At 39.9% G+C, this 27,508-nt stretch overlaps 1 protein-coding gene across 1 annotated transcript in view; it reads right to left on the bottom strand.

Moving 5' to 3' along the window:
• The window catches only part of LOC129236407 (neuropeptide SIFamide receptor), a 97,918-nt gene extending 70,809 nt beyond the window's left edge, over nucleotides 1–27,109 (bottom strand). The window contains exons 1-2 of the mRNA XM_054870783.1: nucleotides 27,035–27,109; nucleotides 17,493–18,480 (exon numbers count right to left, since the gene is read on the bottom strand). Of these exons, the coding sequence (XP_054726758.1) occupies nucleotides 17,493–18,468 (976 nt within the window). The 5' untranslated portion in view covers nucleotides 18,469–18,480; nucleotides 27,035–27,109. The remainder of the gene's footprint in view (nucleotides 1–17,492; nucleotides 18,481–27,034) is intronic.
• Between the last annotated feature and the right edge of the window lie 399 nt (nucleotides 27,110–27,508).

Raw genomic sequence — 27,508 nt, 5'->3', positions numbered from 1 at the left:
CTTCAAATCCCCCTGCACCGCTAAGATTTACCAACTTATTTTACCATCCTATTCTGAAACCAATTACAAGCTTCATCGTATATCAATCCATTTAACTATCATACTACATTGTATCTTAATTTAAGCTATAGAGTAAAATAGCGAAAAATTTGGAAAAATATGTAGATAAGTGTGAATCCAAAATCGTCGATATCTTTTATATATAAAACTCAATGAAACCTGAAGCAAACTGCTAAATATTGCATCAATATTTTTGAGTCCATCGGTAAGTTGCTTAAAAATCATTTAAAAATATTCTACGGAATTCTCGTACTAATAACAAAGCCAGTTGATATATTTTACATATATGTAATTACGCACACTTTATTTGATACAGATACGATTTTTTGTAAAGTGTATTAGATTTTATAATATTTTGTGAAAATAGAAAAACAGAGTAAGCAGATATTTTATTTATTTTGTTTTATTTCATTTCTCAACATAAAATATGAAGAAGCGTCCATTCATTTCATTGTGATGCAAAAAAAGGAAAAGCTCAAAAATACAGTGAATTTACGTCGCAGTTTAAATGATACAGTTAAAAAAGGACAACTCTTTCTTTCTATTTTTTAAGATTTTTAGGTATTTAGCACTTTGTTGCGTATCTTTTATTATAAATTACAGCTTCAAGTTTGCGTGGCATGGAGTCAAACAATTTTTTGGTGTATTCTGGACTAATTTGGTTCCACTCTTCAAGTATCGCCTTTTTTGTTATGGATGCCATATTTGCTTATATTTGTGTTGAAAACAAACCACACATTTTCGATGATGTTCAAATTCAGTGGTTGTGCAGGAGTTGCAACATTGTGGGGACATTTAAACTTTTCCATGTTTGTATTATTTGTAACTTGTGCTTAGGGTCTTTATCATGAGTGGTTTACTCGTTTCAGAGATGGTTGTGAGGACATAAATGACAATGAAAGAGACAATACGGGCCACCCAAAACCAGTAATCACCGAAAACTCCATCGAAATTGTTCGTAAACTTATCAAAAATGAACCGAAATCATCGTTGAAATTCATTGAATCGGAGTTGAATATCTCCAAAACATCGATTTATTGCATTTTAATTGATCATTTGGGCTTACGAAAGGTCTGTGCATAAGTTAACTGAGGATCAAAAATTGCTCAGAATTCAACATTCGAAAGACCTCATTAAAGAGGCTAAAAAAGACGAGAACTTCCTTTAAAACATTGAAACTGGGGATGAAACGTCGTGTTTTCAACATGACCCTGAAACTAAGCGTCAAAGTGACGAAGGAAAGGCCCCAGACGAGCCACCACCCAAAAAATCGCATTTGGAGAAGTCAAAAATGAAGTCGATGTTGATTTGTTTTTATGATGCTAAGAGCATTGGCCACAAGGAGTTCATGCCAATGGATCAAACCGTCAATGCAGTTTTCTATCTTGGTGTTTTGAAGCGTTTTTTGCATCGCATTCCTCGAATTCGCCCTGAATACCGCGAAGGAGGAAGCTGGTGCTTATTGCATGATAATGCACCATCTCATCGATTCACTCTTGTGACTAATTTTTTGACTAGAAATTGCATTTTAACCATCAATCACTCACCGTATTCGTCTGACATGGCTCCCTGTGGCTTCTACCTATTCGGAAAACTGCATTTAGTCATGAAAAGAAAACGTTTTGCGTCTGTAGAGGCCATCCAAAATTCTTGTACCGACATCCTGAAGGACATTCCGGAGTCCGGTCAATGACCTGAAACACTCTTTCGAAAAGCTTGTAGATCGCGCAAAATAGTTTTTTGAGGCCAGAGCGGACTATTTTGCATAAATAAACTCGAAGTTATCGGAACAAAGCTTCTGCCATTTCTATTTTAGCTCAGTCTTGTTTATTTTGGACTTCACCTTGTATTCCTTGCACTTACGAAACGGTTTATTATGACCTATTCTACCATTCAAATTTCGTTCTCTCAGCATTTTTCAAACATTTTCTGCATGGAAATTCTTATCTAAATCCTTTTTGGCCATTTCAGTTAACTTTGGAGCGCTTGTTGCTGGATTTTGCTTCACTTGGCCAGTGACACTCTCACTCTGTGAAAGTTTTAAGTCATCCATTATTTACCACACGATTTTCATGCTAAAGCGTTCAATAATGTGCTGAACTGTTGACGAAGTTAAATGCACAATTTCAGCTATTTTACGATGAGACATTGCTTTTTTTTAAATGCTCCAAAACTAACTCCCGCTTTTCTATCGAAGTAAAAAACAAGCGTACATAAAATTTAATATTGCATTATGTCCAACTCACTCTACAAACTCTCGCATACAACTTCGTGAGTTGAAACTTGCGCCGGGAATAGCGGTACTTTTAACTGTAACTTTATGCTGCGGCGTGAATTCTCAGTGTTTTTTTTTTTTTGCATTATAATGAAATGAGTGGACACTTTTTTTGTATTCTATGCGTAGAAATGAAATAAAAAAATACTATATTTTTCCATTTTTGCAAAATATTATGAAATATATTATAGAATCTTATCTGTAGTAAATAAGGTGTGAGTGACTTTATATGCTTTTAACATAAACATAAGCTTATTCATTCTTTTCTGAAAGTTACAAAATTTCAATTTTTTATGCGGAGAAGAACGATATTCCACAAGAAGTCAACGTGGCGTATTAGTGATTTTTGTTTGGCAATATTTCGTTACAGTCGCCTCTCGTTAATTCGAAATTCGAGGGACTCTTAAAATATTACGAATTATTGAGTGTTTGAAATATTAAATGGTTCGAAATTTTTGAGAGAAAATAAATAAAACTTCGAATTACACTATGTAACCCTTGTCATGTCGGTCTCCTTGCCGCGGGGATGAGGCTTAAGTGGGGAGTTAACCCCATTCTATGGAGATTAACTTACCACGAACTAAGAGGGCAGCTCCACATAGGAATTGGGTATCCACTCAACCGCGGAACGGCGGAATTGGTGGCCACCCAAGTACTATGTGGAGAGTACCGTACCGACAACCTGGCAGGAGGTATAAAATGCATTTTTCTACAATGTGGAGGCTCAACAAGGATCTCTCTGCACGAGGTAACCCACTTCTGGGAAATCCTCTCGTCGAGCAATCGACGGCTCGGGCATCGGATGTGCAGGCCCGAACCCCACATTCCCCTATGACCGGAACTGACACCCAGGGTTCCGGAGGAAGCGAACTACTAGTGGTGAAACATGGCACATTGGCTATGCCAATGGAGAGCCGAGTGAGTGTGAGTGATACACCGCCGTCGAAACGATCTGAAGCAACTGAACAAGTTGTGGAGGATGTGGAGATGGCGGACAATCTCTCAGTAGACTCAGACGGATCTCTGGTACCGAGTAAGTCTTTGATAACGGTTAAACCTGGTGCGAATCAGGTAAGTACCGGTAAAAAGACCGAAGTTATTGGAGATTCGAACGCAGGTGTTGGTCTAACCGCAAGGCAGATCAAACGAAGGAGACAGAAGGCGAGGCAAGCCGAAGCACTAGCTAAGGCAAGGACTCAAGCTCCGTCAACTTCGACACCTGTAACGGAAACGGGAAAGCGTGGCAGAACAGAGGATTCCTCTGTAGCGCTGCGCTCTTCCGGAAACGAAACGGGGTCTGTGCCAACGACAGGGAAGAGGAGAAAGGCAAAGAAGAGGAAAGTCGAGAGACGGAATTCGGAAATGCCTGCATCCTCGACCCAATCCAAGGCAGACAAACCTTTGCCTGACAAGGCAGAGGCTAAGGGACCTCAAATGTCGAATGACACTCTTCCGTCAACGTCTGGCGAATCATTCGCGAGAATGGCAGCAAAGGCAATGACGGTGGAGATACATACCGACAAACAAGATGGTCTACTGTCCAAAGGGCAACAAGACTATCTTGACAGCTATCTTTGGAAAGCTATCGGTGAGTCGAAAGACGCGCCGACGTTCGAGGGGAAAAGCGTGGTGGACGGCATCGTAAAGGTGCACTGTTCCAATGCTTTTTCCCGAGAATGGCTAGAAAAAGCTATAGCAAAGATTCCAGCCTGCGAAAACAGCAAGTTTATTCTTGTTGAGAGTAGCAAAGAAAGGCTGGTACGAGCGAGTGTCTGGATTCCGGGTCCTTCCTGTAATTCAGCAGAACTCCTCAAACGCATCCGTGTTCAGAACAAGGATCTTGACACGACTCTCTGGAGAGTATACTCCTGCACCAGGCAGAAATCCGCTACCACTTCGGAGACGGGTTCCCACCTGGTACTGGGTATCGATCTTGGGTCCCTCAAGGTGCTTAAGTCGAAGTACGGTTGCCGTCCTCACCTACATCTGGGGCGGATCCAGTTCCGCGTCCAGGATAAGGTGGAGGACAAAGCGTAAATATACTCAGTCTCATGACTGAAGTAATATTTACACAGATTAATCTGCAGCATAGCAAAGCGTCTACGGCTCTCTTGTGCCGTAGGCATGCAAAACTGCAAACAAACCCACACATAATACTTATACAAGAACCATGGGTATGTCACAAGCGTATCTGTGGTCTAAGTGCTATGTCGTGGGGACAAATACTTCATTGTGAAGGGAATGTGAGACCGCGAGCATGTATTATCATGCCGAGGTTGATCGAACACACGATGTTAAAAGAGCTATGCTCTGGAGATATCGTTGCTGCAAGTACTGGAAAAGTGGGAACAGTGTCGAAGCTATCATAGTTTCGGCCTACCTACCCTATGACTCTGTACAGCCACCTCCTTCGAGGGAGCTAAGAGAAGTGGTCAAGTACGCAGAATCCAATAATCTGGGGCTAATAGTGGGCTGTGACGCAAATTCACAGAACATTGTGTGGGGAAGCAGCAAATGCAACCCCAGAGGTCTCAAGTTACTGGATTTTATCCTGTCATCCGATTTGGTCATTCAAAACACTGGTAACAAACCAACTTTTGTGACCAGAAGGAGACAAGAGGTGATTGATTTAACACTTACCAATAGGTCAGTTGGAAATCAAATCAACCGATGGCGAGTTTTGGAAGAGGACTCTCTTTCTGATCATCGTCTTATCGAATTCCGACTGGGAATTGACACAATATCAATACCTTCCGGTAGGAATCCTCGAAATGTGGACTGGGACAGGTATGGTGAGCTTGTAACAGAGCGATTACTAAACCTGAAAAAACTCAAATCAGCAGAAATGATTGAAGATGCGACTAAGAAATTAGAAGGTACTTTAATCAATTGCTTCGAGGAACTGTGTCCACTCAGGCAAAGCAGACAGGGGAAAGCGGTTCCTTGGTGGAACCCTGAACTGTCGAAGCTTCGTGTACGGTCCAGGAAACTTCTTAATAAGGCCTTGAAGACCAAAACAGAAGAGGACTGGGCCAATCATCGACTTACACAGAGAGAATATAAGAAGAAAGTACGGCAAGCCAAACTTGAATCCTATAGAAATTTCTGCAGTAACGTCGAAGAAATGAGGGAAACAGCGAGACTTTGTAAGGTCCTTCATTTAGACCGCTCAGTAAGGCTGGATTCCATTCGAAAACCTGATGGTTCATACACCATTTCCAAATCGGAAACGTTTAATGCTTTACTCGAAACCCACTTTCCGGGTAGTAGAACTCTCTCTGAAGGTGAGAGTGGCATGAACAACAACGGTGGCAATGGTGGAACCTCTAGGTACAGCTGGTATATTGCTAGTCGGATAGTGACAAGGGAATCGATAAGGTTTTCCTTATCTTCCTTTGAAAACTTTAAGTCCCCTGGACCTGACGGAATATATCCAGCAATGCTTAAAAAAGGAGGAGACAGGCTGATTGAGGCCCTGAAAAGGATCTTTACAGCCTGTCTTGCATTTGGTTATATACCATCCCAATGGCGACGCGTAAGAGTAGTATTCATTCCGAAACCAGGAAAAGATGACTATTCCCTAGCAAAAAGTTTTAGACCAATCAGTTTGACATCGTTCATGTTGAAAAGTCTGGAACGAGTGGTGGAGAAACATATTCGAGTGGGGGTATTGCCGAGAAGTCCACTTAGTAGAAATCAGCACGCTTACCAGAGTGGAAAATCATGTGAATCAGCCTTACACGATCTTGTTAGCAAGATTGAAGCTGGGCTGGAAGCTGACGAATACACAATGGGCGTGTTCGTGGACATTGAGGGGGCTTTTGATAATGCCACTTTCGGCTCGATATGTTCTTCTGCCGAACGACACGGAGTTAATCAAGCCATTATAAAATGGATATACTCCATGCTCTCTGAGAGGCTGTTAACCGCTGGTGGGAGCGATGACGAGCAAATCACAGTCAGGGCCAAGCAAGGATGTCCCCAAGGGGGTGTTCTTTCTCCGCTGCTGTGGTGCTTCGTCGTAGACTCCCTATTAGTGGAGATGCAGGAACTCGGCTTTCATGTCCAAGCATATGCGGACGACGTCTGTGCGCTAACATCGGATAAATCCTTAAGGAGGCTGTGCACGAAAGTGCAGAGGATTCTTGACAAAATCGATGATTGGTGCATGAGACAAGGTCTTTCCGTTAATCCGAACAAAACAACCATAGTCTTGTTTACGAGAAAACGGAAATTGGATGGACTCAGTCTTCCAACACTGAAAGGTGTGACACTTGGTCTTTCCAACGAAGTTAAATATCTAGGAGTAATTTTGGATAAGAAGCTGACTTGGGAGACACACGTTTCACTGAAGGTGAATCGTGCATTGAAGATTTTTCAGCAATGCCGTAGAGCCTTTGGCAAAACTTGGGGTCTGAAACCTGCTGTGGTCCTATGGATATACACGGCACTTATCAGACCAATCATCACTTACGCTTCTGTGGTCTGGTGGCGACGGAGCATGGTTAAGTCCACAATCCGGGAACTATACAGGCTGCAAAGAAGTGTATGTTTATGCATCACGGGTGCCATGAGTACAACCTCTGGAGATGCCCTAAATGCTATGCTCGATTTGCTCCCCCTGGATCTTAAGATACAACAGGAAGCAATAAAAGCAATGTGCAGACTACATAAATATGGTCTCTGGCACGAAGATGGAACTTCGGGACACAGAGAAATCTTTAAGTTGCTGTCGGAGCAGTGTCCACTGTTTTTGGCACCTAAAGATGACCTGATACCCACAGTTTCATTCGGAAGGAAATTTGATGTCAGATTTCCATTGCGTGAGCAATGGAGCAATCCAGGAGGCATGCAGGGAGGTTTGACGGATATTTTCTTTACCGATGGGTCCAAGACTGAAATAGGGTCTGGAGCCGGATGGTACTTAAACGATAGTAATAAGTATCACTACGCTATGGGGGGAATGGCAACTGTTTTCCAAACAGAAGTTTTTGCCATCCTAAAAGTAGCCGAATGGATAATCGAGAGGAGATGGAGCGGGAAACAGATTGGAGTCTTCAGTGACAGTCAGGCTGCATTGAAGGCCCTGGAGAACGCGAAGCAAACCTCAAAGATTGTTCAAGAATGTAAGAAGAAGCTTAATTCTGTCGCAAGACAAAACAGGCTTGTACTTATATGGGTTCCGGGACACTCCGGTGTTCAAGGAAACGAAATTGCCGACGAATTGGCCAACCGTGGATCAGCGGTGCCCCCACAGGGGCCAGAGCGAATAATCGGAATCAGTCCCGCAGGAATCAAGAACTGGATCAACGATTATGTAGGCAATCTACATAAAGAGCGATGGTCCGGTCTAGAACGCTGCAGAACTGCAAAGTGTTTTGTGACAAGTCCGAACAGAAAACTGTCAAACTTTCTACTAAAACTTAGAAGGAAAGACATTCGGTTGATGGTCGGCATCATTACAGGACACAACCCATGGGGTCAGCATATGACCACCATTGGAATCATCGAGGACCCGGTATGCCTGTCATGCTTGGAGGAGGCGGATAGCACTGAGCACTTTCTCTGTGAGTGTCCTGCCTTTGCTAGAGCGCGACTACGGGTATTGGGTTCCGATGTCATGGGAATGGGTAATATTCGTTCTCTAAAACTGGAGGATATTTACAGATTTGCCAAAGAATCTGGAAAATTCTCACAGGACTAACTATCTCTATCTCTGTCTCTATTCTTTCCTATCTCTTTCTCTGATACTTTTCTCCCTCCCTCCTTGACTATCTACCCCCTTTCCAGAGCTTTAAATACAATGGGCTTTTTAGCCTGAGTGTTTTAGGAGCCACCAAATCTCCTGGTGCTCCTTGGCTCGACCTTTTCAAATTCAAATTCAACACTATGTAACAAGATTTTTGTCCATGGGTTGTAATTGTTATTTCCTAGTCAGTTAGGTCCCAAAAGTATAGAAAACAGCTATTGGGACTTTGGAAGGTAAGACATTTTAAAACTATATTGTTTTGTTATGGGTAAAATAAGTGTTTCTATTAACTTTTTTATTAGACGGTACTTTTCTTTTCTAATTTTTTTTTTGCAGGATGGTACAGAGGGGAAAAGAGAGCTATGAAGTTTGCTGTGCCAAGAGTTTGGAGAGAACCCACTGACCATTCAAGCAACTGCTTTTTCTGCATGGTGGACCCTTCCAAACGTCGGACTGGCAAAAAAGCAAGTCCAATCATGTATCCTGACATTCCTTCATCCATGGCTCCAGTTCCACACAGCTCTGGCCTCCCCGTTCCTACTCCTCCAGAGAAAGAGCAGGTGTCTTCCTGCGAGAGCCCTGATTCCAAGAGTGAGGAAGACAATGAAGGTGAAGGATTTAATTTACTAGCTGATAACAGAAACCCATACTATCCCAACGAAAAGGACATGAATGATTTGATCAGAGATCTTGGTCTCACCAAGTCCAATGCTGAACTTTTGACGTCCAGACTGATGCAGTGGAATTTGCTGGATCCTAGTGTAAAAGTCTCATGTCAGAGGAAGCGTCACGAACTATTTTCCAACTTCTTCATCAGCGAAGATGGGCTCTGCTTCTGCCACGACGTGACCGGTCTGTTCGAGAAAATCGGAATTGATTTAGACCCAAAAGAGTGGCGCCTCTTCATTGACAGCTCATGCAAGAGTCTCAAAGCCGTGTTGCTCCACAATGGCAACAAGTATCCGTCTCTTCCTCTGGCGCATTCAGTATCTCTCAAAGAGAACTACAACAATGTCAAGAAATTGCTGAACGCATTGAAGTATGAGCAATATGGCTGGGAAGTGATCGGAGATTTCAAAATAGTGACATTCTTAATGGGCCTGCAAGGCGGTTACACCAAGTTTCCTTGCTTTCTTTGCCTGTGGGACAGCAGGAACGACAGTGCACACTACAGTAAGCGTGAATGGCCACAACGAACTGAATTCACAGTGGGGAGGAACAACGTGAAGTGGGAGCCCTTGGTGGACCCTCAAAAGGTACTGATGCCACCACTACACATCAAACTGGGTCTTATAAAGCAATTCGTCAAAGCTCTCGACAAAAATTCTTCAGCGTTCAAGTACCTACAAGACTTGTTCCCTAAGCTCTCTGAGGCGAAAGTTACAGCCGGTATCTTCGTTGGACCACAAACAAAGAAAATCTTCGAGTGTGAGGAATTCCCCAAGAAGCTCACTCGTGTTGAGAAAGCTGCTTGGATGAGTTTTGTGTCAGTGGTACAGGGGTTCCTAGGCAATCACAAAGCCGCAAACTACGTGGAGTTGGTCGAAAGTCTGGTGGAGAACTACGGCAAAATGGGCTGCAGGATGTCTCTCAAACTCCATATTCTGGATGCACATCTTGACAAATTCAAGGAGAATATGGGAGCATATTCAGAGGAGCAAGGGGAGCGCTTCCATCAGGATATAATGGATACCAAGGACAATACAATGAGAACATGATGGGAGATTACATTTGGGGATTGATAAGAGAAAGTGACTCGCAGTATAAACGCAAATGTCGAAAAATCACCCACTTCTGATTTACTTTTATGTTTTTGGTTTTCTGAAGTTTTAATAAAATCTAGTTTTGATTTATATGTGCTGTTCTGTATGAAGACTCAAACACGTTTTTCTCATAATTTTAGCATATTTTAATGAATCTCATTGTCCTGGTGACAAAAGCAAAGTTTCCGAGGAGTATTAGGTGGTTTCTATAATAATAATAATAAATAAAGGGTGATTTTTTAAGAGCTAAAGGAAAGTTTTTCAAAAAAACACACGTCAAATTCAGAAAAACGCATGAAATTTTTATTTAAATCGATAGTACAGTCCATATAATTTAATGTTTTAAGATTATTTCATGCAAATGTTGACCACGACTGCGCTTCAAATGGTCCATCCGTTTAGTCCAATTTGGGCATACTCTTTCCAATGTTTCGGGTGGTATCGCACATATAAATGATTTAATGTTGTCTTCCAATGCGTTAATTGAAGCAGGTTTGTCTGAATAGACATGAGCTTTAACATAGCCCCACAAAAAATAATCTAAAGGGGTTATATCGCACGATCTGGGTGGCCAATTGACAGGTCCCGAACGTGAAATAAAATGTTCACCGAACTCGCCACTCAACAAGTCCATTGTTACGCGTGCTGTGTGGCATGTGTCACCGTCTTGCTGAAGTTGAAACCACATGTCATGCAAGTCAAGCTCTTGCATTTTGGGCAAAAAAAAGTTGGATATCATTTCACGGTAGCGCTCACCATTCACAGTTACGTTACGATTCGCTGCATCTTTGAAGAAGTACGGTCCAATGATACCTCCAGCCCATAAACCACACCAAACTGTGACCTTTTCCGGATACATTGGTAGCTCTTGCCATTCTTCTGGCTGATATTCACTCCAAAATCGACATTTCTGCTTATTTACGTACCCATTGATCCAAAAATGAGCTTCGTCGCTGAACTCAATTTGTCGATAAAAAAGTGGATCTTCGGCCAACTTTCCAAGAGCCCATTCACCAAAAATTCTGCGTTGCGGTAGGTCGTTTGGGTTCAATTCCTGCACCAGCTGTATTTTGAAAGACTTCACATCTAAATCCTTTCGCAAATTTTTCAGCGTTGTTGAGTAACAGAGACCCAATTGCTGCGAACGGCGACGAATCGATAATTGATGGGCATCATTGGCCAACTGCGATATTTTCTTCAGTTCGCACTCTACGTAAGCGTATTGGTGGTTTGAAGTCCAATAATGTAATTTAGTCACAATAACTCGAATAGCCGCTTCAGTGGGTCGATTAAACTGACCATAAAATGGAAGAAGCGCACGATAAACTTTCTTAACAGAACACGCATTTTTATAATAAAATTCAATGATTTGCAAGCGTTGTTCGTTTGTAAGACGATTCATGGTTAAATTATAGACCAAACTGAAGATTTTTGACAGTGAAACAAAAAACATGCGTCAGCTGTTTAAACTAACTGTTTAAAAAAAGAATAGCTAAAAAATCATCCTTTAGAACTGTCAACCTCTCTTTACTATGTTTTCCCCCATGACACTTTTCATCTTTAAAAGTAAGTGTCTTGTCCGGTAAGCATTTGAAAAATAGGCCAGTTTCATCAGTATTGAAAATATCTCGGGCATCATAGTTTTCAATCAGTGTCTTCAATTGACCATGCCAATCTGAGCAAACAGCTTCATTAACAATTCCACTTTCTCCGAAAACTTTTTGAAATTTGTAAGCCACCCTTCACTTGCCGCAAAGTTTTGTATGTTTAGAGTAGACGCGAACTCTTTTGCTTTTTCCTTTAACAAAGTTCCGCTAATAGAAACTTTTTGTCCTCTACACTATCTAAGCCAAATGACCAGGCTTTCTTTGAGACGAGGAAATTCACCTTTAGTTCTTCTTTTCCGTGCTCCAGCAGTTTGAGCAGCAGTAACTTTCTCTTTGCTCTTTATTATGATTGACAGAGTACTGAGAGGTATCTTAAATTATTTTGCAACATCGCTTTTCTTCTCACCTCCTTCTACTTTTTTAATACATTTCTTCTTTTCAGCAATTATCCAACATTTATACTTTTTAGGACTCATATTTAATAAAAAATTTTAATCCGTATACCAACGAAGCGATTCGGGCGGAAGCGTGCGTCAAAATGTGCCTATGATTTATGCGTAACGCGCAACCACACACAGTAAAGGTATTTTCAGGGCAGTCCCAAATTCAAAGTTCTTACTAACACACCAAGAAACTTTGCAAATTAGAATTGTTGAGTGTTTGACCACATGAGTTCGAATTACCGCTTCGTAGCAATGATTTTTTCGTTGGAGTTACCGAGTGCATAAAAATGTATGGACATAATTCGAAATATAAAGAGATTTTGTAGGGGACTCGTGATAACTTTGAATTAAGGAAAGGTTCGAAATATCGCAAGTGTGAATTAACGAGAGTCGACTGTATTATGATTAGAACATAAGAAAAAATTAGATTTTTTCCCCTCCAACATATTCGTCTCTTCAATTTTCTGATGGTGAAAAAAAAACTTTTTTTATTTTCAAGTGGAGTGGAAGGTTTAAAAGTCTTAGGTGCGTGTTTATATTTTTCGCGCATACAAACACATGAACATATATAGTGAGCGTCACGGGGAATCGCACAGCAATGTTCACTTTTTGTTACTTTATTAAAAAATATGTTTTACACTCTAATTCATACGCATTTACGTTCTCTGCTCGAATAAGGGCAGCGTGAATCATAGCCTCAGACTTTTTGATTTTGTGGAATTTTCATAGTATGCCACTCTATACAGGTGAGTAGAAAAGTATTGCAATCATAAATGGAAGAATATGAATTTTTAAACGAAATTATTTTTTTTTTCATGTAATCTCCCTTAACTTCGATATTCCATTAACTTTACACTATCTTTATAATGATTTTCCGGAAACAAATTTCCCAACTGCCATGCTTCAAGTAAAATATGGAGTACTCCTTCTACTGAGATTTTTTTTCAAAACAATATCATATACATATGTTACATACTTATATACGCTTGCTCAAAATAATTTCTGGTGTTGCTGCACTTTTTGGACGTTCACTGTTCATCTAAGTGGTTCATCTTCAACGTTTGTATCAGCACTTTTAAGCTTTAAAACCCATCAATAAATAAGTAGTTGAAAATGAAGGAGCAGACTCATTCAAGACTTTTATCATTTTTGTATGAATGGCTGTTGGTAAACCTTCCAAAACAAACAATTTCAGCACTCCACGGTATTCGGTTCGGATTGTGAAAAAAAAACACTGGCGTGTAACATCCAAACGACTTGTAAACAAAGATTGAATTGGACGATTAAAATGAAAATAAACGATAAACTGAAAGATGAAATATTAAAATGGCACACAAAATGGCGCACATTTGAAGAGCAACTCTTGACAATTTAGATGTGACAGCCTTGCGAAGCACTCGGTACTCGGCCGATTGTTGTGGAATATAGTGAACGGCGGTGTTCTCCGTGTTAGGATTCCAGAGGGAATGAAAATAATTGGCTTTGCCGATTGCGGTTATAGCCAATTTATTTAGCCGATATCCGCAATAACGCGGGTCATGCCATCCTGAGCATGCAGTCTTGGCTAACAAAAAGTACTTTAGAAACGAAAAATCAAAACCGTTTTTATAAAGGGTGTTTTTTTTAGAGGTTAGGTTTTCAAGATGAAATAAAACGTATATAATTTAATGTTATGGCCAAGAATTTAGCTTTATTATAAAGATAAGGGTTTGCCATTATGTTTTAAAAATGATTTCGAGCAAGTGGCCGCCGCGGCTGGCTCGAATAAATTCCAGCCGAGAGGCCCAATTTTCGACCACTTTTTGCAGCAATTGGGGCCGTATGTCAGCAATAACGCGCCGAATATTCTCTTCCAAGACGTCAATCGTCTTGGGCTTATCTGCGTAGACAAGCGACTTCACATAGCCCCACAAGAAATAGTCCAGCGGTGTTATATCGCACGATGTTGGAGGCCACGCCACAGGTTCACGGCGCGAGATAATGCGCTCACCAAAAGTTTCCTTCAATAAATCGATTGTTGCGTTGGCTGTATGGCATGTAGCGCCGTCTTGTTGGAACCAAAGGTCGTCCACATCAACATCGTCCAATTCAGGCACGAAAAAGTCATTAATCATGGCTCTATAGCGCTCTCCATTGACTGTAACATTATGGCCGGCTTCATTTTTAAAGAAATATGGACCAATGATTCCCTCTGCCCATAGAGCACACCAAACAGTGACTTTTTGAGGATGTAACGGCGTCTCAGCAATGGCTTGTGGATTATGTTCACTCCAAATGCGACAATTTTGCTTATTGACATACCCATTCAACCAAAAGTGAGCTTCATCGCTGAACAAAATTTTCTTGTGAAAATCGGGATCGGTGGCCATCTCGTTAGGGCCCAAATTTGCACGATTTGCAAACGTTGTTCAGGTGTAAGTCTATTCATTATGAAATGGCAAACCAAACTGAGCATAAATCAAGTGACAGCTGTCAAAAAGGCCATCTACGAAAAAAGTAGTGCCAACTTGAAAACCTAACCTCTAAAAACGCCAATAGATGTCACTGCTGGAATTGGAGACTTCAACGTCTTAACCGCTCCCGCAATGAAATATTAGGATTGATTGAGAGGATTGGAGTTCCCTTGAGAACCTGTAGTATACTCCAGTAAAGATGGGCCTCGCGTCAACTCAGCGAGTACTGGTTTAGTACGCAAACGGGCAAAGTGGCGGTATTCTTCTGCCAACGACTATCGGGGCGTTCAAGGGAACATTTAAGGCTAACAAAACCGCAGCTCTGGAATTGGTGGGTGCCCTTACCGTGCAATATCCTTTAGGTATCCATTCGGTGAGACTTGGTATTGCTTCAAGTTCTTTCTGCAGAAGCTGTCTGAAGGATGAAGTGGATCATCTCAGCACCTTCTTCTTAGCTACCCTGCTCTCGTTGGGCTAAGATTCAGACATCTGGACCCTCATTTTTTTGCTACAACTGCGTATATATATATACACCTTAATTATATATAGAAATATCGTTTTGGCGCTTACAAATTTTTTGGATGTTTGGCCGAGCTCTTCCTCCTATTTGTGGCATGCGTCCTGATGTTCTTTCACAAATGGAGGGGCCTACAGTTTTAAGTCGACTCCGAATGGCAAATGGAGATTCGCCTGTCGAGGGGCGGCCGATATTAGAAAGTACCTTTTCTTCATTTTAGTGTTTCACGGAGATTCGAACCTACGTTCTCTCCGAATTCCGAATGGTAGTCACGCGCCGTTCCATTCGGCTGTGGCTGCCGCTGCTACACCTGCGGATATAGCAGAATGAAATATCACACACCTGGTGAATCTCATCAGTAGCTTGAAGCGGTTAATACAAATGCAATTAGCCACCGTTTGTTGTCATCCTGCAATCCAAAGCCCCATCTTTCTTTTTCCCCCCTTTGGTGCTTTTCCCTCTGTCTTTACTTTGTATGGCACCACAATGGACGAGTTTTGGATGTGGGCGGCTTGGCTTATGTCGTCAAAAGCAAAATTTTGAGCGACGCACCTATTCGGCTGAATAAGACTCAAAACGTGCCATACTTTGTAATCTACCTGCCGGTTGCGTGCATTACGCACATGCACTGCATTTAAAATTGTGACCCACGATGCAGTCCTAGAAATATTTTGCATGTACGCTTCACACACACCAGAAACGGAAGCTGCCCAAATACCAAACACCAGAGGCATGTAAGCGCGTCTGTTCATGAGTGTGATAACTCTAAAAACGGCCGTTGGAGACACACAAATCTTCTTCTTCTCTCTTTTTCAATCTAAAGCTTTGGCTAACGAGAACACATTTAGAAGTAAACTTTTACCTCACCAAATTTGTGAGTGGCTCCGTCTCTGAAAGTATTCGATGCGGCGCCAGCTGGTAGTAGTAGAGGAAGAGGGAGGCCTGCTCTGCGTTGGAAAGACATGCTTGGCCTCACTTGGTGGGTCCAACTAGAGCTGGTTGACAGGAGAAAGAAATGAATGATGCGCTTTGTTAAACTCGACCAAAATCGTATTAGCGGTTATCGCGACAATCAAGAAGAATAGAAGACGAAGTTCGTGAGAGAACACGGCTGCTTCAAATCATATTTATACAATTCCAACTACGACTACTACGTCAAACACGTTATAGAAGATGTTCACCACATATACTTCATATGGTCGCGCTTCCGTTCTGTAAAACACGTTTCTCCTTCGCCGGAAACACTCGTACAACAAATACTGTGGAATACGTCATACGACCAGGTGGTGGTCCAGATTATGAAAGAGATGAGACGTTTTAAAAGGCTGAAACACAGCAGAGGCGGCTAATCAGTCTCTCTTAAGATGTATTACTGGAATAAAGCCCTGTGGGGAGAGAGCTGTGGATGAGTAGGCTTAGTCTGAAGGATGATAGATTAACCAGATTTGGTCAACAACTATGGTGAAAAACAAAATTGTGAGGGCAACTTCGGCTGCCACGTCACGGTGGATTCTCTAGACGAATTCTGTATGATCATTTAACATGTTTTCACACACTCGTCCAATAAGTTGTTGTTCATACGTCCACGAACTGACATTGTGTTGATTTTATTCGTATATCACTAACAAAATCTTATTTTTTTCGTAAATTAACGACTTAGTGACCTCAGTTAAGTCAGCTGATTCTGTCGTATTCGCTGAGATTCGAATAGCGATCTGCTATTGGACACACCTTCTCAATTATTTTCACCATGGCTTAGCCTGGTTTGAGAAGGCCAGTAGAGGGTAGTGCGCTACTACAAAATTCTTAACATTTTGATAAAATTTCTTCGGTTTTGTATTTTTTTTTTAAGTTTCTAACTTTTATTTATGCTGTTTTTATTATTTTTCATAAAAATAAAAGTTAACTTTGAGATGCTTGCAAAAAGAAGTTTTTAAATGACGCTAACTGTACATAAGAAGCTGTCTATTTTGAGCTTAGGAATATTTCAAAAGTTTCTGATTAGTACATACTTCATTTTTTCCAAATTAATGCATACATACATATACATATACATACACATATACATTAGGGCGGGTCGATTTAAAAATCGCTCATTGCTCTGTGAAAATCGTATTCTAGGGATCAAAACAAGAAACTTTGCCGAAGGAACCATACCTCTAAAACGAATTCTGATGCCCTCCTATTTAATAATATCACCATTTTTGGCCTTTACATGAAAAAATCAGCTAAATGGCTATGTTTTTTTCTTTATTTTTATATATTTATAATAATTTTTATTATTTATTTATAATAATATCTATTTTTTCTCTTAAGAAATTTATTTAGTCAGAACATATGTATGAAAAAATTAATTTAAGTGAGTTATAGAAAAGAAACTAAAAAGTTCGACCCAAATTGGGGGGCATCAGAATTCGTTTTAGAGGTATGGTTCCTTCGGCAAAGTTTCTTATTTTGATCCCTAGAATATGATTTTCACAGAGCAATGGGCGATTTTTTTGCCTCCCCACAAATCGACCCGGCCTAATATACATATATATATTTTTATGCAAAATTTACTACTATCGCAAGGAAATTGCAAAATGAAAATTGTATTTTTTTTTTATATTTATGTTCAATACTTACGCACAAAAATGTTGCTCATCAAAGTTGCGGGCAAACAAAAGACGATAACCAATATATCGGCAATAGCAAGATTGACAATAAAATAATTGGTGACAGTACGCATTCGTGGCGCCCTCAATACGACGGCAATGACAAAACTATTCCCAACCAAACCGACCAGAAACACAATGACATATGCGATGCAATAGACAATCGTCATTAGCAGCGAGTGCCGATAGAGTACATCGAAATCAGGCGCACCAAGCTCCCAATAAACGCTGGTATTCTCGGAGTTAGGCATCATCGCTGCAGTTGGTGGGGAAATCGTGTCCGCTGCTGTTGTAATAGTCGATGATGGTGAAATATCTGCTAATAAATTAGCATACAAGCTCGTTAAAGTTCCACTGCTGTACGTATCCGGTTGAATGTGGCTAAGAAGCAGACCTTCCGATTTGATTGCAGTTGTAGAACCGGTTACAGTTGCAGTGGCGGTTGTCATCACAGAACCCAACAAAGTATCAACCACTAAACTGCTCGGCGAGCTTAAACGTAAAAGGGTTTCATTTTTCGCATAAATGGGCGAAAGGGCAGCAGGAGCAGCATTGTTACTTGTGCCCAGTGAGGGCAACGACATGTTAATATCAACGATCGACGACGATTCATTCGAAGCATGCAAGAGATCGTTATTCATTTCGGTAAATTGTTCCACATACTCGGGATTCAATAACAAATCTAAAAAATTATTTGTAATATTCGGCTGTTGATCAGCCAAGTTGGCTATATTTGTTGTAGTGGTTGTGATATCCACCTCGCTGATTTGTTGTTGTAGTGTAGTGTCAAACTTAGATATTGAAGCTCTGCTGTGATTGAGGGTGTCATGCTTGGACGCTGTGGTTGGCGTTCGATTGCGTAAAGGTTTCAACAAATTTGTGCCATTTAGCCGTTTGTACTTTTGCAGTTTCTGAAGAATATTTTGTGGATCGGCCGATGACACCATAACTGGGCTGACCTGTAGGCGGAAAATAAAATAAGTAAAATATTTAGAAATTTAAGGAACTTAATATGTAGATATGCGTAAAGGGCGATCAATTTAGAGGTATCGGATTTTAAATTGAAATAAAGCAACGAAAATTCAAATTGATTGGGCGATCTTTATTATTTTTGTGTAGAACCATTCATGCAATTCATTTTTTAAAGATAATCCCTTTCAAATGTTGGCCGCAACCGCCACTTAATTCGGCTATCCGTAAACACTAATTTCGAGTGACTCGCTGAAGAACTTCGGTCGGTATCTGGTGAATAACTTTAGTAAAGTTGGCTTCAAATGCCTCAATCGAAGCTGGTTTATCCAGAAAGTATTTAGACTTTACATACCCTCATAAATAAAAGTCTAAAGGTGTGATATCGCACAATCTTGGTGGCCAATCCACTGGCCCGAGATGAGAGATACTATAAATCGCTCACCGAAACGACGACGTATTAAATCCATTATTTCACGAGCTGTATGACAAGTAGCACCATCTTGTTAGAACCAAATGTTGTGGAATCAAATGTTAATTTCCGTCATCAAAAGGTCGTTTAACATGGCGCGATAGGGTTCGCCATTCACTGTTACATTGGTACCAGTCTCATCTTTGAAGAAATATGCGCCGATGATTCATCCAGCCTATAGGCCGCACTAAACGGTTACTTTCAATGGATGTAATGGCTGTTCTTGTGAACTTGGTTTGTATTAGAATGTACCACACAAAACTTATAATCGTTCGTTAACTGCTGTCTCAGAACAATCCTGACAACTGGGTTTCGAACGAACCACTCCTCGTAAGAAGCGGACAAAAGCCCATTGCTATTGCTACATACCAGTCGTAAACCAGCTAATGAAATAAACAGAATAGCGTTAGACTAGAACCCTCAAGAACATCGCCGCAAAGCACATTCTAACGGCCTTTTTGACGAGTTTTTAGGAGTCGACGAAAACCTAAAGTGGTCCCAGATCAAGGCAAAAGCGAATAATCGTCAACATTGGCAATCTTTTGTTTCGGCACTATGCGTCTCTAATCGGCGGGAATGGCAACAAATAATAATAATAATTGAGGCTCTTAATCAGGCACAAATTATGAACCAATTCACAATTCGACAAATAAAAATCCATATCAAATGTTAAAGGATGGATAAGAAGATTAAGGAAAAAATGCTTTAAGAAATAATTTGAAAACCTTTTAGGCTTTGCTAAGATATATATACCCTATGATTAGAAAGTACCGGGAATGTCTAAATAAAACAAAACAGAGTAAAATTTCAGACAAATTTATTTTATCTCCTTCAAAATATGACCCGTCTGAAGCAACACACATGTACCAACGTTTAACCCAGCCCTCCATACACCCTTGGTAGACCGACGAAGGGATGGCCTTCAGCTCCTTCGTCGCATTCTCTTTGATCTCCTCTATCGACTGAAATCTCCTTCCACGAAGTGGTAACTTCAACTTGGGAAACAAAAAGAAGTCGCATGGGGCATATCAGGTGAATACGGTGCTTGCACGATTGTATTTACTTGGTGTTTGGCCAAATAATCCAGCACAATTTGGGCTCGGTGCGATGGCGCGTTATCATCATGCAAATTCTCAGATTTGTTTGCCCACATTTTTGGAGGTTTGCGACGTACAGCATCTCTCAAACGCTTCAACGCCACTCATGGAGCACTACGCCTTGGCAAAACAAGAAAACGGTCAACATCACCTTCCTGATACTTTTTGATCATAGGGTATGTACATATGTATTTGGTTGCTTTTTTATACAAATAAGAATACGAATGCGAATAAAATACCAATACAAATATGAATTGAAATAAGAATATGAATTTGAATACGACTAGGGCTACACATTCGAACACAAGTTATGAATATATAATTTAGTGTATACTTTATATATATACTAGTATACATATACATACATATATATGTATGTACTTACGTTCAATTTGTGAAACAATGAATTCTGAGATGAGCACTCCTTCTGTCCGCTCCTTTCAAAGTTACGCAGCCAACATTTGTCACTGTCACATCAAATTCTTGTGTGCGATTGTCAAATGAATCTATTATCTAACAAAATACTGGACTTCCACACCAATAGGCTGTAGGTTAGGTTATGTGGTTGCCCATGCGAAGGTCCACTTGAACGAGCACTCCACAGATCGCCTTTTTTGATGCCTTGTTGAGAGGATAAAATGGGAAAGACAGGAAATAAAAGGTACGGTAGAGGGGCGTAGGCGCCAATTATATATATATGTATAACTATATATAAGAGGGATTTTGTTTGAGGGGCATGACATCTAATCAACTATATCCGCAGGCGTAGCAAAAAAGTGAAAACTAACTAAGTGTAGAGAACACAGATTTTAAAGTTGCTATCTGAGCAGTATCCACTGTTTTTGGCGCCTAAGGTTGACATCATACCCATAGTTTCATTTGGAAGGAAATTTGATGTCAGATTTCCACTGCGTCAGCAATGGAGCAATCCAGAATGCATTCAGGGAGGTTTGATGGATATTTTCTTGACCGAAGGGTCCAAGAATGAAATAGGGTTTGGAGCCGCTGGTACTTAAACAAAAGTAATACGTATTACTATGCTAAAGGGGAAATGGCAACTGTTTCCAAAACGGAAGTTTTTGCCATACTGAAAGTAGCCGAATGGATAACCGAGAGGAGATGGAGTGGGAAACAGATTTGAGTTTTCAGAGATAGTCAGGCTGTACTGAAGGCCCTGGAGAATGCGAAGCAAACCTGAAAGATTGTTCAAGAATGTAAGAAGATGCTTAATTCTGTCGCAAGATAGAACAGGCTGGTACTTATATGGGTTCCAGGACACTCCGGTGTTCAAGGAAACGAAATTGCTGATGAATTGGCCAACCATGGATCAGCGGTTCCCTCACAAGGGCCAAAGCAAATAATCGGAATCAGTTCCGCAGGAATCCAGAATTGGTTCAGCGATTATGTATTATATATAATTTACATAAAGAGCGTTGGTCCGGTCCGAACAGAAAACTGTCAAACTTTCTACTTAAACTCTTTCCAAGACGTTCGGTTGATGGTTGGTATTATTACAGGACACAACTCATGGGGCAGCATATGAGCACCATTGGAATCAATGAGGACCCGATTTGCCTGTCTTGCTTAAAGGAGGCGGATATCACTGAGCACTTTTTCTGTGAGTGTCCTGCCTTTGCTAGAGCACGGCTACGAGTTTTGCGTTCGGATGTCGTGATAATGAGTAATATTCGTTCTCTAAAACCGGAGGATATTTACAGATTTACCAAAGAATCTGAAAAATTGTCACAGGATTAACTACCTCTCCTTCTCTGTCTCTATTTTTTCCTATCTCTTTCTCTGATAGTTTTCTCCTTTCCCCGTTGACTATCTACCCTCTTTCCAGAGCTCTAACTACAATGTAAAAAGCCGCATTTGAATCCACAACATTTGGTTCCAACAAGACGGCGCTACTTGCCATGATGCTTTCCATTTCAATTCAACCGGGTTATTCGGGTCATGTTCTTCGATCTCGATGTAACTCAAATATGTTGCTCTCTGGTCAAAATAATGAGACACATATTTTTTTGTTCGCCCGAAAAAAATTTTTTTCAAGATTTATCGCAAATTTTGTTTTTTGGCTCAAAATCGATTTTCTTTAAGTATAAAAGAAAATTTTTTTTTAAAGGCTCATAACTTAGTCAAAAATGAACCGATTTTGATGATTTTGAGTTCAACAAAAGCGATTTCATGTAGAAACAATTGCCAAAATATAGTTGAAAATTTTTTATTTTGCAAAAACCAAAAAGTGCGAAACAGGTTTTTTACTCAATAATCCATTACTCAAAAACAACTCATTTTAGCTACTGGGCATTCAGCTCAATTGAAGTTTGAGTTGTCCTCTTGATTTGGAAAAAGTTAAAAAAAAAATACACTTTTTGAAATATTGAATTTCGAAAAAATTTCGAATTTTTTTTTGTTTTGCAAAATAAAAAATTTTCAACTACTTTTTTGCAAATTTTTTCTGCATGAAGCCGCTCGTGCAAGTAATGACGATCATTTTGAACTCAAAATCATCAAAATCGGTTCATTTTTGACTAAGTTATGAGCCTTTAAAAAACAAATTTTCTTTTATAATTAAAGAAAATCGATTTTGAGCCAAAAAACAAAATTGCCGATAAATCTTGAAAAAAAATTTTCTCGGGCGAACAAAAAAATACGTGTCTCATTATTTTGACCAGAGAGCAACATATTTGAGTTACATCGAAATCGAAGAACATGACCCGAATAGCTCGGTTGAATTGAAATGGAAAGCATCGTCGTTTCGGTGAACGATTTATCTCTCATCTCGGACCAGTGGATTGGCCAACAAGTTCGTGTGATATGGACACCATTGGACTTTTATTTGTGGAGGTATGCAAAGTCTAAATGATTTGTGTATAAAACAGCTTCGATTGAGGCATTCGAAGCCAACATTAATAAAGTTATTCACGAGGTACCGACCTAAGTTCTTCAGCGACTCACTCGAAATTCGTGTTCACGGATGGCCGAATTAGGGCCAACATTTGAAAGAAAGAAAGAAATGTCATGAATGGTTCTACAAAAAAAAAAGTTAAGATTGTCACATAAACTTGAATTTTCTTGTTTTATTTCAATTCTATTCTTTTCTTCTTTTATTCTAAATTGATCGCTCTTTATATTATATTATATATGTATTATGTTAAGCAATTGCTTATTAAATGAATGATAAAAGTTGCTATGAGAAGTAACTGCTCTTCACGATCTTTTCTATTTATTTTAATTTTGTAAACTTTCGCGAAGTAATTTCATTGAAATTTGTTATTGTTGTTATTGAAGTGCATTTACCGCGTTGTTGAGCCGATTGCACAACCTTTCCCGCCTGTGCAACAACTCAAGGTCCACACTACTATGTATACTTGTATTCTCTGCCAGAGGACCTTGTGCAGATATTCACGTTAAGGCCATCGTCCAGATTACTACATAGTACACACACAGACACATACATACATGTGTATGCAGTATGCAATTATAGTTGTTGCAGTGGTTCATACGAATACCTATAACCAAGTGAAAATATTACAGGCACAGCGCTTGAAAACCAATTTCGGTTTTTGTTTTGAAGGTTGAAACTCGAAAATTTCACATTTCACATTTCACGAGGTTGAGGTGCTTGGTGCATGGCGATTGTGAAGGTGTGTTTATGAAATTACATAAAGTAAGCACATACACATGGGCATGTGAGTTTATAATTTTGATATGTGTGCTTTACTATTAGACATTTGGAAGCGTACAATTACAAGTACACACACACACACACTCGCGCACACAATGTGTATTAAAATCAATCACTGCAATGAAACGAAATTCACAATCAGTGTCGAAATTATCTACAATCTTACTTAAGTGCTATTCTTGCCACAAAGCCAACAAAATTACTGTGTCTACACCGAATTGTGTGTATGCACACATACATGCATATGTACACAATTATATACGCATTGCTTACAGCTTGTATTTATACGGCTTAAATAGAGCAGTAGTAATTGCTGATATTAAGAAGCTTCCCAAGCTCAACCTTCGCGCACAATTGGCCAGCTCAAACACTCACACACACGAACACGCACACAAACACACAGTATGAGTAGCGATGGAGCGATAAAAAGTTTAGTAACAGACAACAAGGCGACAATATATGACTTGGAAATTTATCTGACACTAAAAGTGCGGACAACCGTTTCGTTTGAATGCCTGCTGTCACTCGCACCCAAAAAGAGCAATGGCTCTGCTGTGTAGGTTAGTTAGTGCGCCCTCTCCGCCCCTCACTAAATGCTTTGTGCTCAACTTGGAAGTAAATTTATAACTGCCAATTTTTGTATGAATCTGTGTGTGTGTGTATGTATGCGTTGGCGTGAATGTGCGTGTATTTATATAGCCGTTTTATCCATTTTTGCTTTAATTTCTTTCTATTCTTTTGTCGTCGCCGTTGCTGCCTGAAGTTTTGACTCAACGTTGGGACACCAACTCCATATAAATGGCACAACCCACAGCAGCAAAGCAATAAATGAAATAGCACAAGTGCTCCGCATGACAGGACTCCAGTTGTGACCCTACACTTTTATGCGCGCACAATACATACATACCAGTATAAACATAGATATGTATAAATCTATGTGTGCAGGTGAGTGAACGAATACCCTGCAGGCAAAATATGAATTAGCGTTATAACTTTTAGATCAAATCTAATACGATTTGGCCAATTAGTAGTCAAACTGAGTGGTGCGAGCTGCCAGTGGCGATATCGGTCTTCAAAGTGTAACAGTGTCAAAACCGAAAAGTAAGCGATAATCATCGCGAAGTTCGTGACATCCTGCGCCCAACTATGGCAACTGATGCGAGGCGCGCTGAGGCATATTGGGTATGGGGCATGTTGGATGTTTTCTATGTAGTGAAACAAATGCAAGTTATGTTATTGTGTCATATTATTAAATTCAGAAATTGTGTACGATCATTAAAAAAATAAAAATATTAAAAATTAGATGTATTAGTTTGGGGAAAAAGAAATCCATTATTTTCTCGGTAGATGGCTGTAGTGATTGATATGCCGTAAAGTATCGATCAGACAATTTAAAGTCTATGCTCTTTGTCAAGGTGACATTTCGTATTAAAAGAAAATAAAAAAAATGTGTTTGCCTGTTTTTGTTTGCACCATTCAGTTATGAGTTACAGGGTGTCGATAATGGAGAGAAGATTCGGTACATTTACAGTTTTTCTTTGATAAAGGCGAAAATGCAAGCCAAGCTGCTGAAATTGCGAATGGTGTTTGTGGCGCCGATACGGTAACAGTTAATTACGTGCAATTTTAGTTTCGTCGATTCCGTTCAGGCTTTTTTGATGTTAAAGAAAATGTCAATAAAATCACAAAAATAATCGATGAAGAACGGCATGTTAGTATTTGTAGCAACGCCAGGAAGCTAAAGATCGACCATAAAACGGTTGTTAATCATTTGCGCAAACATTTTACGCAAAAATAGTAGATTTGTTTTTCCGCTGATCAGATTGGAGGTACTTCTTCCAAAAGGGCTTTTTTGACAGATCACGCGTGACTACGCTCCAACACACCGTGGAAGCCTTCCAGCGAGTCATTTTGGTGTTTTGGTGTTTACGGATGGCCGAATTACGTCGCAATTACGGCCAACATCTGAAAGGGATTATCTTTGCAAAATAAATGTCATAAATGGCTCTATACAAAAATAATGAAGATCACCCAATCAATTTGAATTTTTGTTTTTTTATTTCTATATAAAATCCACTACCGCTGAATTGATTATCCTTTATTTGATTCTCGAAGCAGCATTGCATATAAAATCGTTGTTAAGTGCTCCAAAGTTGTGTTCAGTCGGCTATTTTCACAGAGTTTTATGTCTCACAGATATAATTTTTCAACTATAACATTGACTCTGGACTAAGGAAGATCGCATCTGCCAAGTATTGCCAGTACTCGTATCGAAAAAAATTATAGAAGTTCGAACAATTAACACTTCCTAGGGCCCAGGGTCTGACTGTGCAAAATTCGCCAACCACTTTTAAATTCAAGCATACGAGTTTGGTATTCGTGGATTTCTCTGCAGGGCATGCACATCCATATGTGGGCGAATGGGCGAATAAATGTGGCTTTAAAAGGATAGGATACGAAAAAAAACAAAAAAAAAATTAAATAAAAAACAGCCCCAAAAGGGTCGTGAGACTATTGTCGGGTAACTTTTGAAAATATTTAATTATAAACAAGTGAATAGACCTAAACAGCGCAACCGAAATAAAATGCGCCACATACGTACTTACATATACACACACATATACAGTACGTAATAAGCCTTAACGCGCTATGGGTCACGGGCTATGGACGCAATCAACAACTTCAAAACGGATATTGCACCGTACTTAAGCATGAAAATAATTCGCATACTAATCACGCACAAAAACCTGCATACACAAATCCATTTTACACGTACACACTTTGGCACATATTTATTTTTACCCAAATCCATTACACCGTCATTAATGCACGTCTTTTATTTTGTTTTCATAGCTTTTATGTGTCAATATACTACAACAACATTTCTGTGCACACTTTTTATTATGTTTACAAATGTCTGATCACTTAAGTCACGCACTTTTCCACAGCATCCAAACTTAATTAGGTAAACATTTGAAACCCACTAATCCATTCATACCAATTCAAATTCAACTGAATCATTTTGAATAACCGTAAAGTGCACAAAATCGAAGTATTGGAGTGTTCAGTGTAATGCACTCGTTCGTGCTCCTTTCCTTCTGCAACACACACACACACACACAGTCAAACACAAGAAATGTTGCAGCAATTTCTGTTATGTTTGTAATTTTACGTGGTATGCTGCATGTATGGCATACATCTATGTATACATATGTATGTGTGTATATATGTATGTATGTATGGTATATAGTTTTAGTTCTTTATCACAAATTTTGTTTATTTACTTATTATTACGAATATGACTTGCGTTAATTCATTTGCCTCCTTGCCTAGCGCGCGTGTGTGTGCGTTTATGTTTCGCTATGGCTTTTCTATTTTTAAATTCCGTTAGCGCACTGTCGTTGTTAACGGTTTCGTGTTCAAAGCCATACTGTTGTCAATCGTTTTGTGTCAGAATATTTCGTAGTCCAAATTCATACAATTCGCTTCCACTAGGATATGTGCATGTATATATGCATGTGTATGTATATGTGCGTGCCTTTGTGTACTCTGTGTGGCACAGTTTCGCGATTTGCAATCTGCTTCGTAATTTGATGTACGAAACTTTCAGACTCACTACCCACTACGTACATACACTGCAAGCACTCACTAACCATTGCCGCCGTTGACTGTGGTTGGGTTAATGTTGTTGGTGCTGATGCTCCTGACTGAGAATTCTACTTTCGTTGGCTATCCTGCTTCGTGATACACTCTCTCCG

This window comes from Anastrepha obliqua, chromosome 1, assembly GCF_027943255.1.
Source record: "Anastrepha obliqua isolate idAnaObli1 chromosome 1, idAnaObli1_1.0, whole genome shotgun sequence".
NCBI classification, from domain to species: domain Eukaryota; kingdom Metazoa; phylum Arthropoda; class Insecta; order Diptera; family Tephritidae; genus Anastrepha; species Anastrepha obliqua.
The sequence above is the reverse complement of the archived record's forward strand: the minus strand, read 5'-3'. Positions and strand labels throughout refer to the sequence as shown.